Raw genomic sequence first — 18,113 nt, 5'->3', positions numbered from 1 at the left:
CCTCTGTAATGATAAGATGGGCTTTCAAAGCTTGCGTGGGCTTTTGTGATGATTGCATGTCTTCCCTCGCTCACTCCCCAAGGCGCTGAGCTGCAGATGGACCGTCATGATCCTTCCTGGGGCTGTGAGGGCGGAGCCCTGTGTACACCACGCTGGAATGCACTGCAATCTAAGTCACCAAATCATTAACCAGAACACGTTCTGCTGCTTCACTTGCAGGAAAAAAAAAGAGAAGCAAATGATACCAAGGCAAGCGCCTGACAGGGACCTCATCACCAGATGTGTATGGATGAAAATACAGGTACGAATGAGCCTCTTATACTCTTTTGGACCTGAGTTTAAATTACTGTATAATGATTGCTGGTTCAGAAAGTTCAAGTAGAATGCAGAATCAGAAAAAGTCTGAGCAATCAAACTTTTAATAAGAGTTAAATACTTTTTAAAAACTATTCCAGGTGTTTCCTCATATTCTGGGTTTTGGGAGTAGAAAATTGGAAGGGAAAAAAAACAGGTCTGTGCATCAGAGACACTATGACCTAGGCCACCACTTGTCTGCCGCCTTTGTTAAACCCACTGCTACCATACACTGCCTTACTGATCCATCGTCACACTGTGGAATTTGCCATGACTTGGAACTACCTCATCTGATTCAAATAGTGCAAACACCTAGGATCTCATTTATGGTCTTTCTTTCTTCCCAGTGGCTTTGTTAAGCACCCCCTACAACCCTACAACCGTTCTTCCGCTAGGTCCTTGGAGTTGACTTGTCCCCCCACCTCCCCATTCATTTATGAATCCATTCACTACCCATTTATCCTCACCCGTTTCTACCTTCTATTTTCCCATTGCGGATAGATTCTAGGAATCATTTCGATTACTTTCTTGCAAATTCTCTGGCGAACCCGGGATGGACTGGTCCATCTTCCCCATGTCTGCGCCCAGGCTGCTGAGTACAGCTGGAGAAAAGCACAGTGGGGGAGACCAGCCCCCCTACAGATGCACGGTCAGGGATCTCAATGAAGCAGTCCAAGGTCCTCTGCAGCTTGGTCCGCAAATTTCTGCAGAGTCTCTTCTAAAGCATTCAATTCTCCAAACTTCAACTGTCATTCTCAGCTGACACTGTTATCTGTCCCTTCGCTGGAAAAGCGAAAGCTATTACGTGGGAACCTCATTCACGGACTGTTTTCCCTTTTCCTGCCAAGGCCGACCTTAACCATGTGTTCTGCATCCCAACTCCTCAGGTTTTCTTCAAGAATACTCATTGTTTCCATTTCCTGATTTTATGTCAATCTTTTCCTGTCTCCTAGATCTTTCCCATAAGCTCTTATGCACGCTCTAATCATGGCAAAAAAACAAATTAAGAAACTGACCAATCACCTCTCTGCCAGGGACAGAGAGAACAGGGACAGCCCTGGAACCCGCTTACTTCTCCAGCTGCCATGACCCCCTCCCCTTCATTCCCAGACCTCGGGCCTGTGCTGACCGTAGCTTCTCCTAATCCTCAGCCCCTGTTCCCTCCACAAACCCTCCAATCTCAATTTCTGTCTCACACATTCCTTGGGAACACTTCTTGTTAAAGTCACCAGTTATTTTCATGTCATTTAATCTCATGTACTCTTCATAGCCCCCTATCATGTGACCTCTCAGAGTCACTCTGCAAAGCTGACCACTCCCTCTTTCGAAACACTCCTTCCCTTAGGTTCCCACGTTCCATGCACTCCAGTTCCCCTCCTTCGTCTCCACTCCCCTCTTTATCCTTCGGCTGACCCTCCTCCTCCACCTACCCTGTACGCGTGGGAGTGCCCCAGGGCTCCGTCATGCCCTCTTCTCATCAGACATCCTGCCACCAAGGCCATTCCATCCACCCCGTGGCTTCAATTGCCACCTGTACTCCAACGACTTTCAAATTCTGTCCCCCGCCCAGACTTCTGCCCTGAACTTCCCGCTTGACAGCTCCACCTCGCCGCCCCTCTGACTGCTCAGCACGAGTGCATCTGAAGCTGGACTCCTGATCGTGCCTCAGGCCCCGAGCCTTCTCTTGCAGCAGATGCTTCCCCCACCGACCCGGGTGCTCCAACCGTGTACCCTGGAGACACCCTGGACTCCTCCTCTTGTTCTTTGAATAGAGGAATACTTTCAACATAATATGGTAAATATCAAGACGGAGGCATATAAATTACAAACTGCAACACAGATAAGGGGCATTTCATCCAACCGAGGAAGTCTACAAGTGTGACTGCCATTGGTGGCTCGGATGGTGGCCTTGGACACGCAGTTCATGAAAAGAGGTGGGCAACAGTCCAGTGCTTATTATGGCTGCTCCCTGGCCTGGCCTCTTCGTCTTCCCGAGACTGATGCCCTTACCGCCTGCTAGGACCAGAGGCCAAATGAACACTTAGGTTTTTCTATGAGCAAATGCAAATCTGGAAGACTGGTTGCCTTCTCCTTCAGCCAGGAAAAATTATGGGAGAGTATTTGTTTTACTTTCATATTGTACATTAAAAATCCCGTCATTTTTATAGAGAAGGAGAAACGTAATTCTTATTTTTTTAAAATTACAAACAGATTAAGAAAGGCACATAATTATAAAACTAAGCATACCTTGGAAAAATAATCTGTTTTCTATAGAGAGAGACATTTTATGTTAAAACTGGAATTCTTTTTTTTAAAGGATATATTTTTAAAGATTTTATTTATTTATTTTTAGAGAGGGAAGGGAGGGAGAAAGAGAGAGAGAGAGAGAGAGAGAGACATCAATGTGCGGTTGCTGGGGGTCATGGCCTACAACCCAGGCATGTGCCCTGACTTGGAATCGAACCTGCGACACTTTGGTTCGCAGCCTGCGCTCAATCCACTGATTTATGCCAGCCAGGATAAAAACTGGAATTCTTAAAATAACTATGCTGGGAATCTGACATAAGCTACCTCAGTCCTACACGACACCCCAGGACACAGAAGCACCTCGGGATTTTCAAAGACACTCACTTTGTGGTGGAGGGCATGGCAGAACCCTGGGACTCAGACAGAAGCCCCTCTCTCCCCAAGTTCAGGCTGGGATCACAGACGTACAGCCACACACAGGGCAACGTGTCCACCAGGAGAAGTATGTGAAAATTACAGAGATGGCCCAAAGGTGGGGTGCGCCCTTGAATGCGGTGAGACCTTAGCTAGGTTGTTGAGGATGAACAGGAGTTCAGCACATGAACAGGATGGGGAAAAGGCATTCCAGGGGAAGGGAACAGTGTGTTCGAAGGTGCATCTTTGGATCATATATAGAATGTTTCTGATCTACAGCAGTGAGCGGTGGTGGAAGGAGACAAAGGGGCAAGGTGGACAGGGGGAGCCTGTGTGCTGTATTAACTAAGAAGCAAGGACTTTGCTCCGTAACCGGGGAGAGCCTCTGAAACTTCTAAGTGAGGGAAACGAAAAACAAGGAGGCACACTGATACCTCTGGCTGCTTGTCCTGGACCCATTTGCCCCACGTGTAGAAAATCATGGACTTATTTATCCACGTACAATTCTAGTGTAAATTCCTGTGTTTGTTGGGTAAAACAATGTATTGTATAATTTTAGATGTAACAAAAAAAGTCACGTTATTAAAATTGCATTCAGAAAATTACTTTCCTTCTGACATGTTTACCTGGCTTCACTCTACTAAGCAAGGGTTTTACTCCTAAAATATTTGCTAAATATATTGTCTGTGTGCTCAGGGCACCAACCCGGGGTCACACTTGTTCCCCTCCTAGAACAGCCAGGGTCAGGCAGTGTGTTTGTGCGACCAGAAAGGGCTTTGCACAAGTCCCCGAGACAGTGGTCCGTGGGCCGTGTGGTCTTCGGATGGCTTTGCTCTGTCCTTGTTGCCAGAGAAAAGGAAGCCGTCAAGGCTTTGTGTTGTCTCCCAGGCGGGTGGTTCCCTCTGTGACGGTCAGAGCCCTGCGATGCTGCATGTTTCCGCAGCCTCCGCGGGTCCTCAGATCGGTACCGGGTTTTGGCAGGAGGCTGATCTCTGGGAAAAAGCACTCTTGATTCAAAACAAACATCTGTATGGCGTTTTCCTTACCCGGAACTGGTTCCCCAAAAGAATCTGCTGTTCACTGTACTAATCCGTAAACATTTCGGTTGCCAAGGACACCCGTGGATAAACAAGGATAAATAGATAAAGCTGTCCTCCCAGACTGCATGTGGTAGTTAGGAAGTGTGCTTCCCACGCGTGTTTTTGCCGCTGTGGACTCTTCAACACGGCCCCCTGCCCCCGTCTTCTGCTGTGTAGATCTCCAGCCAGCCGGAGGACAGCATTAGCTCCTGGCCTGAGAGAGAATTAGCGAGGCCTTAGAAGCCGTTCAAGGTCACTAAGGGGGGTGGTGAATGTGGAATGAATTTACTCTGCAGCGATAATGTTTTTCAGAGCAGAGGAGTTGGGGTTGAGTGGCCTGAGGGAAGACGTGGTCAGTGAAATAGTCCTGGGCTGGAAGTGGAACCTTTGAACCCCCAATTCTGATTCCAGAAACAGCTCTTGGACAAGACCTGGGGTGCACCCCTCACTTGCAGGAAGCCGTGGGCATCCTTCTGACAGCCCAGGGCTCACAGCCCGGGAAGGTCCATTGAGCCCAGCTCCAGCCCAGTCCTGGTTTGCTGAATGTTCTTGCCCCCTGCACCCCTCCCAAGCATTCTGATTGGCAGATTTTTCCCTTTTTTTTGCTATCCACCCCCCTTTATTGGGCCAACTGGAATGGGCATAAATTGACATTTCTTTGCTGTTGTTTTTCTTTCCTTTAATCTTACAGAGCTAAGCATATTGGTATACGATTACTGGCTTTCAGAGATTCATTCTTGCATCTGCTATTAGGAACCTCATCGTGTCAAGGTCAGGAATGCAGACTCGTCTACCTTGATGGAGATCATGGGGCCCCTGCTTCCCAGCTATAGTCCTCAGATTTCTCTTTTGCAAAACGGGGCTCTCGTGAGGTTGTGAGGATTAAATGAATTAAACATAGAAAGCCCTTGAATTGTGCCTGGCTTGTATCTCCTGGTATGTGTTTGCTGTTATTCTTCTTACTGGGGACTTTGGTTTATTCTCATTTTGTTTCTCTTTTGAGTAGTTCATCTATTTTCTATTAAAAAATGCCTCTTCTGTTATAAATCATGCAACTGTATGCACTTGAGCCTGTTTCTGAGATCTTATTCTGTCTCTTTGATGTATCTGGTCCATTTCCTAGCGACTACTCTACTGTGCTAATTAGTATAGTTTATGCCGAGTGAGCACGTGTACCTGGTAGGACAAGGCTTTATTTTTTCTCAAGAGCCTTGGTCCATCTTGGTCCTTTATACTTCCGGAAGAAGTATGGGTCATCTTATCAATTACCTGAAAATATGATAGTTATCATACTTTGTATCATATGACAGTTGTGAGTACAGGAAACACAGAGTTTTTTCTTGTATTATTCTTTATTAATTAATGTATTATTTTCCATATGAACAACTGTAAACCTGTATCTCTCTACAAACAAAAACACAGCGGTAACTAATGTTTGTTGAGGGTCTTGCTACCTGTTCAGTACTGAAGTAGAAGGAAAACTAAGTCCCTGCCCTCAAGACGCTTATACTTTCATGCTTGGAGAGAAAAATAAATAATAAATAATAGAGTTCTTGTTTATAGAATTGGTATTATCAAAGATGTACCTACACACAGTCTCTATTTTGTCCCCTGTTCGTTTCTTCAACTGTTTCTCATTCAAAAGTATCCTTTTCTAGAGGGTTCAGGTCCTCAAATAGAGATCTAGTTAACTCTCTTAAATGGCCACACAGAATCCCGTTGCGTGAATTTGCCACACTTTATCCATTTCTCCAATGCACGGCTGGCTCACGTTTTGTGACTTGTGTTTATGTTTCACATGAAGCCGTGGTGAGCATTGCTGTGTATACCTCTCTGTGCAGATGCGCGATGACGTCTCTAAGATATATATACTCAGGAGTGGCATGTCCGGGCCTTTACACAGGCACGTGCAGTTTGGCTACCTACCGTGGGTTGGCCCTCCCGAGTGGTTCTTCTGAGTTACAGCCCCACCCACTGTGCGTGAGCGGTCCTGTCTGCCTGCACCCTCATTCATTTCATGCCAGGCTATTTAACTTCTACCGATGTGGTACTCTTGTGGAATAATACCTAACTGTTTTAATTTGTATCTTTCTGATAATTGCTGAGTTTGAATGCATGTTGATGCGCTTATGGGTCATCTATCGCTTCCTCTTCTATAAATTTCCCGTTCATATCATTTGCCTCATTTTGTACTGGGTTGTCTTTTTCTTATTGCTTTGTAGTTGTTTCAAGATTCCGAACAGTAATTCTTTGTGTGCTCTATGAGTTGTGTTCTGCCAGTGTTGCTAATTTTTTGACCATGCTTATGGTTCTCTTGATGTACAGTGGTTTTTCATCTTGATGTCATCAATTGTATCATCTGGAAAGTTAATTACATCAGCATTATTTGTGGACATATCCATTTCTCCCTGCCGATTTGTAATAACATCCCTATCATACATCAAGTTCTCTGTATAGCTGGATTGGTTTCTGAGTTCTGTTTTGTTCCTCACTGGTCTATTTGTCCATTTCTGGGCAGTGCCCACTATTTTAATTACTGTGTCTTAGTAATACGTTTTGATATCTGGTATAAAAAGTCCTGTTATTCTTTCAGAATAATCTAGGTGATTTTTGGTTCTTTGCCGTTTCATCAGATCAGTGTGTCATGTTCCAAAGAAGATCACTGGTAATTTGAATAAGAAATGCATAGAATTTATGAATTAATTTTGGCAAATATTGCATCCTGATGATATAGATCTTTTCCATCTATAAACATCTTTTATTTATTCACATGCTCACTTATACTTTCACCTAAAGTGTTGAAGTTTTCCCCCCACAAGGATTTACAGATTTTAGCTTTTGCTTTATTTCTAAACATCTCAACTTTCTTGTTGCTATTGTAGATAAAAAGTGTTTTCAGTTATTCTTTTCCCTACCCCCTCTCTGCCTGGGTATTTTTCCATGTTTGCCTGGTGGTAAATCTGATCTGTGTATCAGATACACTTACATTTACTTCTCATCCTCTCTCTCTCTCTCTCTCTACAATCTCCCGACCCAGGTGGCCAACCCCTTCTTTCCACAGCTGTTTGGGGACCTCACAAGTTTCTCCGACTGGACGTGCCCGAGACTGAACTCTTGAATTGAGTTTCCTCCCTCCCTCCCTTCTTAAACCTGTCTCATCACGGTAAAATGAATCATCATCTAACCTAGTTTCCCTTGGAGAAATCCTGTTTGTTCTTCTTTCCGGCCTTCATTGATCCATCTGCATGTCCTATTCAGTGTTGCTCTTCCTGCCTCGTTTCTTGCTCATTTTATGCTGCGGTCCTTAGCAATTTTGAGGCCTGGGCCAATGCTTCTACTACAGACCAGTCTACTGTGCAGCGTCATCAGCACTAGATCCTCAAAAGCACCTCAGATTGAACATGTCTGGCACAGAGTGAGCGCTCAGTTAATATTTGTTGAATAGATGCATGTCCAGCTGTACCTGAACCCCTGCCACCCTCCCCACCTCCACAAACCGCTCTGTTGGGCATTCGCCCTGGCTGCGAGCCTGGCAGTCTCCTTGCCCTGGCACTTCCTGTGAACCCCACATCCACCCTGTCCTCAAGTCCTGGTAATTTTGCCTCCAAGATCTACCTTCACTGCCACTGCCCTGTGTGAAGCTTCTGTCCGCTCTCACCGGCTTCCTCGCTTCCACCCCTGCCTCCTTCTGGCCGGTATTGCCGGAAGCCTGAGTGACCCCCATGCAACACGAAGAGGGACGTGTGCCTCCTCTAGCCAGGATCTTGCAGTGCCTTCTGATGCTTCCTGTTCTCCAGCTCGCCTTCAAGGCCCTGGGCCATCTTGCCCACATGTCACCCTCCAGCCTCGCGATATTCAGCCCCATCCCCTTCTGCGGTGTCTTGAGCACATCTAGTCTCGGGGCCTTCCGTCTGGAGCTCTCTCCTCCCCTACACACGGATGGCTGCCTCTTGTCCTGCAGATCTCAGATTAAATGTTTCTTCTTCAGGAATCCTTCCTTTGCCCCTTAATCTAAATTTATCTCTCTGTTATACTCTCTCTTAGAACCCAGGAGTGTGATCACATTTCAATTAGACATTGGCTACATTGCTCATAATATGATCTGTTCAGGCCCCTTTTACAGTACCCACCACTCTGTGAGTATCAGCACCTTCTCTGTCTGGCTCACCACTGGCACTGAGTAGGCACTCCATAAGGAGCAATATTTGAATGAGTGGCTGAGTGTTACTGTTGTATTTGGCTGTATCTGCCTTCCGTCTTTTCCTGTGTGTACTTTTTGCACATGTCACCCGGCCTCCTCTGCCGGTGGGGTTCACTGCGGTCACAGTCTTAAAAGCTCCCACCACCAGTGCAGAGAGTCCTCGCCGGCCTGAACATTAGCCCTAAGGTCGCTCGACGTCACCAGCACATCAGTCTCTCAGCTACTCCAGGCAGGGTCCACCTGTGTGTCTCTCTCCTGCTGAGGCCACCCTAGTCCCCTGCAGAGAGCACTGCCCCCGCAGGTGTCTAAGGGGTCACGAGGAACTGTGAGTGCCCGGATGTAGTCTGCCCCTCTGACTCTCAGCCGGCTGCAGCTGGGATGGCTGGCCGCCTGGAGCTGGTGCCGCACATAAGCAGTGTAGCCTGCCGCCTTCACTTGATAGTGCGGAATTCTTTCCTTACGTCAGCGCATCTCTTCACCAGCCCCTTCTAAAGTGGCTGCGTAACTGTCAATGGTTCTTCAAGTAGCTACCTAATATGTCCATGATTCATTAAGTATAAAAACATCAATAATTAAACAGAATCAAAGGCTTACCGCTTATGTTGTATTTTTTATAAAAATGCTAGGATTCCCTTGCCCATCTTCTTGCTTTTAATAAGCTAGTCTGATTTTTTAAAATGTATAGAATTTTGAATGCTTCACACTTTCAGTTCTGGCAATTTCTTGAAAGACCACCCCCTGATTCTGGGTAATATGCAAAATTAAGTTTTGGATTCCTACCACTTACCCCACCTGCCCCTATGCCCCTACCAGTAAGTACAATTCCATTTGCTATTTTTAACCCATATTCACACATTATTACTGAAATTATATTTTATTTCTGTCTCCTCTCATGGAATGAGAGGTTAATATTTTTTATTGCTCTTGAGGGCTTTGATTTTCAGAGAATGAATATTAAATCGTGGAATGGAGGGAGAGCGTAACAGAAATTCATTTAAAATTTATAAATATTTTAAGCACTTGAAGCTGATTCTTCATGTTTCAAAGTAATAGTGTTTTAAATGCTCTACTTTTCATCTTGTTCTCAAATCCATCTTGTTCTATGCAAATTACAATTCCTGGTTACTTCATCTTTCCCTTACAATTATTCCTAATCACTTGAAGGAAGAGAGGGTGGCAGTGTGGGTTTTAACGAGAAATTACAGCCGTGCGTATGAAGGCGTTGGGAAAAGGAAAGAGAAGACCTGGGAAGGAGCCCTTCCTCCTTTGCTAGGCCTTCTGTGCCTGGTGATCCCACGGGTGAATTCCGTGGGCTGTGGAGCACGTTCAAGGGGGAGAGAGAGAGAAGACGAGCTAAGGGGGCAGGCACCCCTGTTCTCTCTCTTCTTCGGATGACACCTCAGCATCACGGCAGGGGCATGGTATGGTGTGGAAGGAATGTCCAGACAGGTTTGAAATTGTGTGTGTGTTGGGGGGGCGGGGATGGTGGTTCCTCCTGACACACTTCAACAGAAATCATGGGGACAGATTGCCAGCCCTTGGGAGAAGCCTGCCCTCATCCGTGGTGGCCCAGGAGTGAGTGTACAGCTTTGGCTGGGGAGCTGTCTGGGACAGTGGCCCCAAGAAAGGGCTCTTGACCCCCTATACGTAGTGCATGGCCTGCATGGGAACTGGGAGTTACCTGGGCGGATGTGGAGGAGTGGAGAGGACAGCTGGATCAGAATGGGGAGCTGCTGAGTAGGGACCAGTGGCTTTGGTGGGGTCAAGTGGTCAGCAGTGACAGGTGTCACTCATGCTAGGGGCCAGGTGAGGCCACACAAGGCACCCTATGGCAGTATCCAGCAGAAGAGGACATGACCCAGACCAGCCACCCTTTCCCTCCTTGCCATGAGGACTTTTGGGCTCCCTAGACTCTTACTCACCTTGGGAACGAATTGAAAAAGGTGAAGAGCAGTCCTGCCAGAGAACCGAACGTTTATTAGGAAGAGAGAGTTTACACCAGAAGTGATCCAGGCAGTCTGAACTCAGGAGTTCACTTTCTGAGGTCTTCTCCCTGTCTTCCCCAGCCAATATTTAGCAAGGGATGGCTCGTAATATTGCATCAATGATACAATTAAAGAGAATGAAAAAGCTGTGATTTGGGGACAGTACACCTGAATTGAGTTGAAATAAGTTGGAAATTTCTTGCTTTGTTTGTTAACTTAAATTTTTTTTTTCCTGAGGATGTATGAAACATCCCATTCCTTAACCCATATCACATACTAAGAGGTCTGGGGCCTGGCCATGGTCTTCCTTTGGAGTTCCGACATCTGAAGCCAGAGTGTCGTCCTCACACACGGCTCAGGGCCCGGCTGGTCAGAGCCGAGGCTCGTGTCCGGTCCTTCCCCGGACGAATTCCCAACACAGGACAAGGGCAGGCCCTCCCTCGCTCGTGGTCCTGAGGGACCTGAGGGACCAGAATCGAGGAACTGTTCTGTTTTGCACACACTGACCTGCACTCGCCCTTCACTTTGCAGAGCCCGTGCCCATTTCCATGTCAGATCTCTGACATGTGGTCCATGCAGACGTGTGGGAACATGTGGGCTGCAATGGCAACATGTCACTTTACTACCTGCATTGTCTTCCCAGAGGACCACCCAGGACTGAGGGTCACACGTCACTTCTATTAAGTAGTTACCACATGTCCCAACTGCCTTTTAAGAAAAGGTGGTAGAAAGGAAGGGAAAAAATCCATTTTAGGTTCGGGGTTCTGATCTCCACCTGCGGTCGCCTTAGGGACCAGTAAAGTCGATATCGACAACACTGGTGGTCACATAGAGACGCTAGCGCCATCTCTAGGATGCATAAATAAATGTGCGTGTTGATTAATGCTTTCTAATTTGCATGAATTAGGAAAAGGTGGAGCGGGTTCACAAAGTCTTTTAACATTTTTTTTTTCCAAGGAGCAGCATTTTATACATTTCCAGGTCAGTTGGAAAGGTCCCTTTCCGTGTTGCCTGTTTCACCGAACAGACACTGTTGCCTGAGCCAGAGCTGAGGTCCCTGAGGGGCCCTGGGACTGCTAGAGAGCATCTGGGGACAGGCAGGGACAGGCTGAGGGCCCTGCAGCTGTGGTGAGGCGCCCATTGTTCATTCTCTCATCTTAATCAAGCATCTACTGAGCATCTGTCGTAAACATGACATTGTACAAGGCTCGGAGGACAGAGGATTCAAGGAGACAATGGCACTGTAAGGCTGACTCCAAAGCCTCCAGATGCTCTCCTGGAGTCATGCACGGCAGACAAGGTCAGAGCACAAAAGAGGGAGGAGTGTCATTTCTCCTCGGGAGAAGGGGGGACTCCAGAAAGTCTCCTGAAGAAGTGGTGTGGCTTTGCGCTGAGCTGCAAGGGGGTGGAGGTATTTGCTGTGTCTTCGTTGGGCAGGAAGGGAGTAGAGGGGAGGAGCCCCATGGGACTAGGACTGAAGGCTTGAAATAATTCTACCTCTTGGGGGCCGGGAACAGCTGGGCTGAACGCACTCACCAGGGGAGGGTCTCTTCTTGAATGACAGCCTTATTATTAAAGAGCCTTATCTTCCCCGTGGACTTTTGCCTACATTTCATTGGCCAGAATGTGGTCACATGAGGAGCTGCATATATTTAACTGGGCATATCACTTTGCCACACGAAAGGTTGGTTATTGAAGAAGGGTGAGTGAGTATTGGGTATTCACCTTGACATATTGACCATTATGAGTTTGATATTATTATTATTAATTATTATATTCTCTTGGAGAGTTCACTTAACTTCTTCGGGCCTCTTCTCCTCATCTCTGAAATGAGGACAGGAGAGATGACTTTGAGGAGTTATTTTGGGAATGAAGAGATGATAAATATAAAGCATCTGGAGTAGGTACTCAATAAATAGTGGGCGGAGGTTCTTGTTTTCCTCCCTTTGGTTCCTCTCACTTCCTTTCCCTCCTCTTCAAATACTTGCCTCATTTTCTCCCCCTCTTTAGTTTTAGAGCACCGTATTTTTGGGACTATAAGGCACCCTTTTCCCCCCAATTTGGGAGGAATAATGGTTGTTAATGCTGCTATTGAGTTTTGTTTACATTTACATTGGTGAAATATTATGTTATTTATGTTATTAAATATCTTACCACAGTTTTTGCTTCAAAATTTCTTTTCCTATTTTCCTCCTCTAAAACCTAGGTGCATTGTATGGTCCAAAAAATACGGGTATATGGAAACATCTGGAAAGCTTAGAGAAGATGCTATTGTACAATTTCAAAATCAGTTATTTTTCTCTTTATCCTGCCAGACAGTTCATAATTATCTTTGCTCTGTAATTACGTGGTATTTTTCCATGAAAACATCATGATTTGTGTTTAGCCACCAAAGTAAATAAACACATCATTAATGCTTGAATTAAATGTCATTGGAGATATAGATGATATGTAAAGAACATGGCTGAAGATCTCAATGGAATTAGGTCATTTGAGTGAATGCTTAGTGAAAGGGAAAGAGATTTAAAGACCTGCTGAGTTAAGTATTATTATTTGTTGGTCCCCTCTGTTATGGATGCAATGTTTGGGTCCCCCAAACAGTCATATGCTGAAATCTAATCCCCAACCTGATGGGGTTGAACTGTGGGGCCTCTGGGAGCTGACTAGGCCACAAGGGCGAGGATCTCCTGAGTGGGGATCTCAGTGCCCATAGACAGGAGGCCTCTGAGAGCCCCTTGCTCATGCTGCTGTCCCACAGACCAGGAACTGGGCTCCCCAGACCAGATGCTGAAGCTTCCAGGGTCTTGATCTTGGACTTCCCAGCCTCCAGGACTGTAAGAAATAAATTTCTGTTGTTTACAAGCTGCCCAGCTTGTGGCATTTTTGTGATACTAGCCCAAACAGATTAAGAAACCCTCTTTTAGATGAGGAAACAGTATATATTAATGTGGAATTCTGTTTGGTCACTTGTCACCGAAGCCACAGAGGTTTAAACAAGGTGGGGGTTTGGCCGTGTCTCATGTATAGGCATTCAGTGTTCAAGAGTCAAGGCCTAGACAGGCAGCCCCCAGGGCTCAGGCTCCTCCATGCTTGTGCTCCACCAGAAGGCTTTGCCCGCAGAGCTGGGCCACCACCCTGGTGGCCGCTGTGCCCAAGAACAGACTGCTTGAGTGTGGTTTGTGTCCATTTTATCTGTGCTGTACAACTCCAAACTGTTTCTAAAACTGCACAGCTTTCCAAGCACAGGTGGAACACGTAACAGTATTGACTATGTGCTGGGCCATCATAAAGCAAATCTCAGCAAATGTCAAAGAGTCGTGGTGCATTAGAATTAGAAGCCAGTATAACAGAAATAACCCCATACACTTGGAACTTTTACGACAGATTTTTAAGAAGAATTGATGAGTCAAGGAAGAATTCATTCGCATCTAAAATAAAGTGAAAATGATTTATTTTAATACTTGTGGTATGCAGCTAAGGTTGTGCCTGGTGGAAAAGGCACAGTCATAAATGCACATGTGAGAAGCATTGGACTCAAGGATAGAGAAAGAGAATAAGAAAGGAAACTTAAAGGCAACTGAAGAAAAGAAAGAATAAATGCACGCAGAAATGAATGAGCTAGAAACCAGTGAGCAAAGACAAGTGAGAAAACCAAGAGCTTGCTTTTGAAAAGAATGTAAAGTAGATGACTTCTGGCAAGATTAATCAGGAAAAATGAGAGAACATGTAAATATATAAACTATAAAGGGGGCTGTAAGTATACATTTACTACAGATTTTAAGGCTATTATGGGGGTGTCCAACCCACAGCCTGTGTGGGCAGCATGCAGCCCAGGATGGCTGTGAATGCAGCCCAACACAAAACTGTAAATTTACTCAAAACATTATGAGATTTTGTGTGATTACTTGTTGCAGTGTATTTTAATATGTGGCCCAAGACAGCTCTTCCTTCGGTGTGGTGCAGAGATGCCAAAAGTTTGGACACCTCTGCATGAGAGAATAATAGGAATAACATTACGTCCATATCTATAAAACTTTAAAAACAAATGATTTTTCAAGCATAAAAATTTCAACAGTTCATAAAGTATGGTCCTATTTTTTGTTAAGTATATATTTACCTGTAAATATTCTCAAATATTCTCAAATATTTTATGAGTGGTTGATTATAGAATAAGAACTTAGGAAGTTTTAGTATTTCCATTCATCAGATTTTAAAATATTCAACAGTGAATGTGGATCGGAAAACCTGGGAAGGCCAGGTAGGGCAGGAACAGAGGGAAGCACCTACCCGCCTGTCATCCCCCCTCCAGGACCCCCTCTGAGTTTACACTCTAGTCCCCATTGTGGCCTTTCTTGCTTGCTCAGGGGATCCCTCACCGCCATGCTGTGTGAGGACTCCCAACACCATTCTCTGCCTTCCCTTCTTCCGGGAGCTCTCCCCCCAACTTTCAGCCTTTTTCATCCTGAGACATAGGCCCATGCATCTCTGCGGGCTTAGCCCTTTGCCGGGCCCACCTCCAGTTCCCCGAAGTCCAGTCTGGGCCCAGTGCCTGGCCCCCGCTCTGGGGAGAGTGGGGCTGAGCACCGGGGCACAGGTGTGCTGGATCTGGTCAGAGGGCCCGGGAGTCCCATGGAGTCCCACGGACATGGATTCGAATCCTCTGTCTGCCTCTTCTGGGCTTGATGGACTTGGCCACGTTTCCTAGCTTCTGTCATCTGTGGTTTGCTGATAATGCCAAAAACATGAGACGGAGTATATAAAACAACCACCAGCTCTAGGTGCTCATTAATGCTTGGCTTTGTAATATTTTTGTCTATCTTAAACGGATCACTAAACATAAAGGGGGGCAAAAGTCCATTTCCAGAAAATATTAAAAATCACACGAACATGAGTCAACCCTTCATTTAGTTGTTTTCCGTGTCGCTGGGCAGGGAATTGCTATTCTGGGTGAGCACGTTGCTTGGGTAGAGAAGGCTCTCGCACCTGACCTGCTGTGTTGTGTCTCCCCACCTCCCCCTGCGCCGATGATTCCCAGTGAGATGAGTCAGAAAACGGGCAAGGAGGGTCCCAGGCTCTCCAAGAACCAGAAGTTTTCCGAGCACTTCAGCATCCACTGCTGCCCGCCCTTCACCTTCCTCAACTCCAAACGGGAGATCGTGGACCGGAAGTACAGCATCTGCAAGAGCGGCTGCTTCTACCAGAGGAAGGAGGAGGACTGGATCTGCTGCGCCTGCCAGAAGACCAGGTACGGCTCCGCGCTGCCCGCCCAGCCCCTGCGCCGGGCGGCGGCCCTTTCTGCTGTCCTCTGTGCTGCTGGCCTGGGGCTCTGCACGCTGCGCTTCCCCCAGTCCCCCCGACCGAGCGCTCCCTGGTAGGTGCTGCCACTGGAAGGTGCTGGAGGGAGCCTGCGGGTGGGAGGGGGAGCAGGGCCTGCCCCCCTGTTTCCAGCTCCCGCCAGCCTCCCTTCGGCAGCAGAGGAGAGCCATGGCTCCCGCCTCCAGCTTCTTTTGGCCCCTCTCAGAACCAGGCGCCGTCCAACGTCCCCTCAGAGGCCCAAGCACCAGCCAGCTGCACCCCCCGCGGTGGTCAGAGCACCGGCCAAGCCACGGTCCCCTCCGAGGTCTGAGCCACGGTCCCCTCCGAGGTCTGAGCGTCAGCCACGACCCCGCCCAGAGGTCCGACCACCACCAGCCAAGCAGCGCCCCCCTCAGAAGTCCAAGCAGCAGCCGCGCAGCAGCCCCCAGAGAGGGCCAGGCACCAGCCGTGGGGGGTCCCCCGTCAAAGCTTCTAGGTTCTGGTAACACCAACTCTTCCCTTTCGTTCCCCCAGCCCTAAGGTTAGTAGCTGCTTCCTGTGTTTACTAACACCTGGGGCACCTCAAGGACCCTCTCTCAGCCTTGCCAAACCCGGTGCCAGCTCCCCGCATGAAACCCCCTGTGTCTGAAACCCCTGGTGTGGCTCCTGTTTTCCTCGCACGTGCCATCAGCACGGTTCCCCGGGTGGCAGCTCCCGTGGTTTCCTTTGTCGAGTAGGACCGGGGTGGTTAATTGATCAGTTCGGAGTGCCGACCACGGTAACGGGTCCGATAAGTGAAGATTCCTGTGCCTGGGAGAAAGGGGAAGTGGCCGCTGTAAGAAATATCTGTGCACCCGTAGAAGCAGAGGGTCAGCCCTTTGGTCCTCCCACTTTTGTCCTCTGGCGTCAATCTCATTCGTTCACTTGCTCGGCCATCTAACACACTTGATTCCATACCTACAGAGTGCAGGGAGGAGGAGGGCAGTGAGCCAGCCAGGTTTTTTGTGCTTCACTAGGCTCAGACAAGAAAACAACTCGTCAGAGTGCAGGGTGTAGATGTCCTCATATTGTCACAATGAGCATGTGCTGGAGCAGGGTGCTGCTTCACCGAGGCCTCACAGAGTTGGATAGGCTTCAGGAGTAGGGGGTAAGAGGCAGGTTGGGGGTGGGGGTCCATGTAGAGAGGAAAGGTGAGCCAGAGAGGCATCTGTTCATCCACGCCATCTTAGCAAGGTCAAATGTTTTTTGAAAAATTATATATTTACAATTGGTGAATTAAAAAAAAGATCGTATTTATGTATTTTTAGAGAGAGGGGAAGGGAGGGAGAAAGAGAGGGAGAGAAGCATCAATGTGTGGTTGCCTCTTGAGTGCCCCCTGCTGGGGACCTGGCCTTTAACCCAGGCATGTGCCCTGACTGGGAATTGAACCAGTGACCCTTTGGTTTGCAGGCTGGTGCTCAATCCACTGAGCCACACCAGCCAGGGCCACAGCATATCTTGCACCAAACTGAGCCTTGCACACCAGAAGCCCAGAGGACCCATTTATTTCCACATGTGTTTCCAAGCTTATTCATCCAGACCTAGGGCACAGCACAGGGCCAGGCTCCGGGCAATCGAGGGAAATGATGCACGCTCCTGGGCCAGATGCTCAGACGAGTGACCCATCCCTCCATGATGCTGCTGTTCCCTCCAGGGACAACCCTGAGCTCGGCTGCCTCCCACCTCAGCCCACGTTCAGTGGTCCCCCCTGCCCGATCCCTCTCCTCCACTCCCTTGTCTCACTTCAGCAGATGACAAAATCAAAGTCAAGGAAAGATAACTGATTGTTAGAAGGTAAAGATTCTCAGGTGGTGTCAGGTTCTCCACGGCACTTGGTCTGGAGGAGACCGAGATGGCTCTGGTTTTGAGTCTGAAACTGAAGCAAGCCAGGTTCAGTGTGTCCCTGACCACCCACCACCCTGGGCTGGGCATGGCAGCTCGTGACTTCTAGGGTTTAGGACAAACATACCAATTGAATGACTACGTGTTGGTCACACTGGGAAGAGAATACAAACACTTTCCTTTGTAACTGTAGAAGGAGGTTCCTATTTGTGCATTGTTTTCAGTTTGTTTGCAATCATCAGCACTGCCAAAGAATATAATGCAATATCAACACAGATCCTTGACAAGCTAGAATTGACTTCCGAAGCACGCTGACCCATGAGCAATCACTGTAACGGGCTGGTTGGTGTGCACCGGTAAAACCAGGCATTGGGCTGGCTGCTAACATTCAGGCTGTTAGGCAGAGGCAGCCTGCCTGCTTTTCAGGCACATGGACACCAACTTATCCCAGACACTTTCTACTACATGCCTTGTCTTCCTTTTATCCTTCCTGATGCCAAGGCATATGCTCTGAATTTCCTCCTTCTAGAAAACTGGGGAGCATTCTTTCTTTTATTCGGGATTGGGTGAGCCAGCCCCTCCAGTCCCTTTCCTGAGCCCTCCCTCTGTTTCCCCAGGCACCAAACACTGACTTTGTGGGCAGGCCTTCCAAAGAAC

General features: G+C 47.5%; 1 protein-coding gene across 3 annotated transcripts in view; it reads left to right on the top strand.

The window, feature by feature from the left end:
- Positions 1-218: 218 nt before the first annotated feature.
- Positions 219-18,113, top strand: part of LOC123830872 (myelin associated oligodendrocyte basic protein) — a 32,493-nt gene continuing 14,598 nt past the window's right edge. Inside the window, exons 1-3 of one of the 3 annotated variants that reach the window (XM_045857550.1) lie at positions 219-301; positions 15,316-15,525; positions 15,802-16,071. In XM_045857550.1, the coding sequence (XP_045713506.1) occupies positions 15,320-15,525; positions 15,802-16,071 (476 nt within the window). In that variant the 5' untranslated portion in view covers positions 219-301; positions 15,316-15,319. Of the gene's footprint in view, positions 302-15,315; positions 15,526-15,801; positions 16,117-18,113 lie in introns of all 3 variants that reach the window. The other 2 variants (XM_045857551.1, XM_045857552.1) reach the window with 2 other exon arrangements.

This window comes from Phyllostomus hastatus, unplaced genomic scaffold (assembly GCF_019186645.2).
Source record: "Phyllostomus hastatus isolate PE091 unplaced genomic scaffold, TTU_PhHast_1.1 phas_scaffold_129, whole genome shotgun sequence".
In the NCBI taxonomy this organism is placed as follows: domain Eukaryota; kingdom Metazoa; phylum Chordata; class Mammalia; order Chiroptera; family Phyllostomidae; genus Phyllostomus; species Phyllostomus hastatus.
This window is presented reverse-complemented; position numbering and strand designations above follow the sequence as displayed.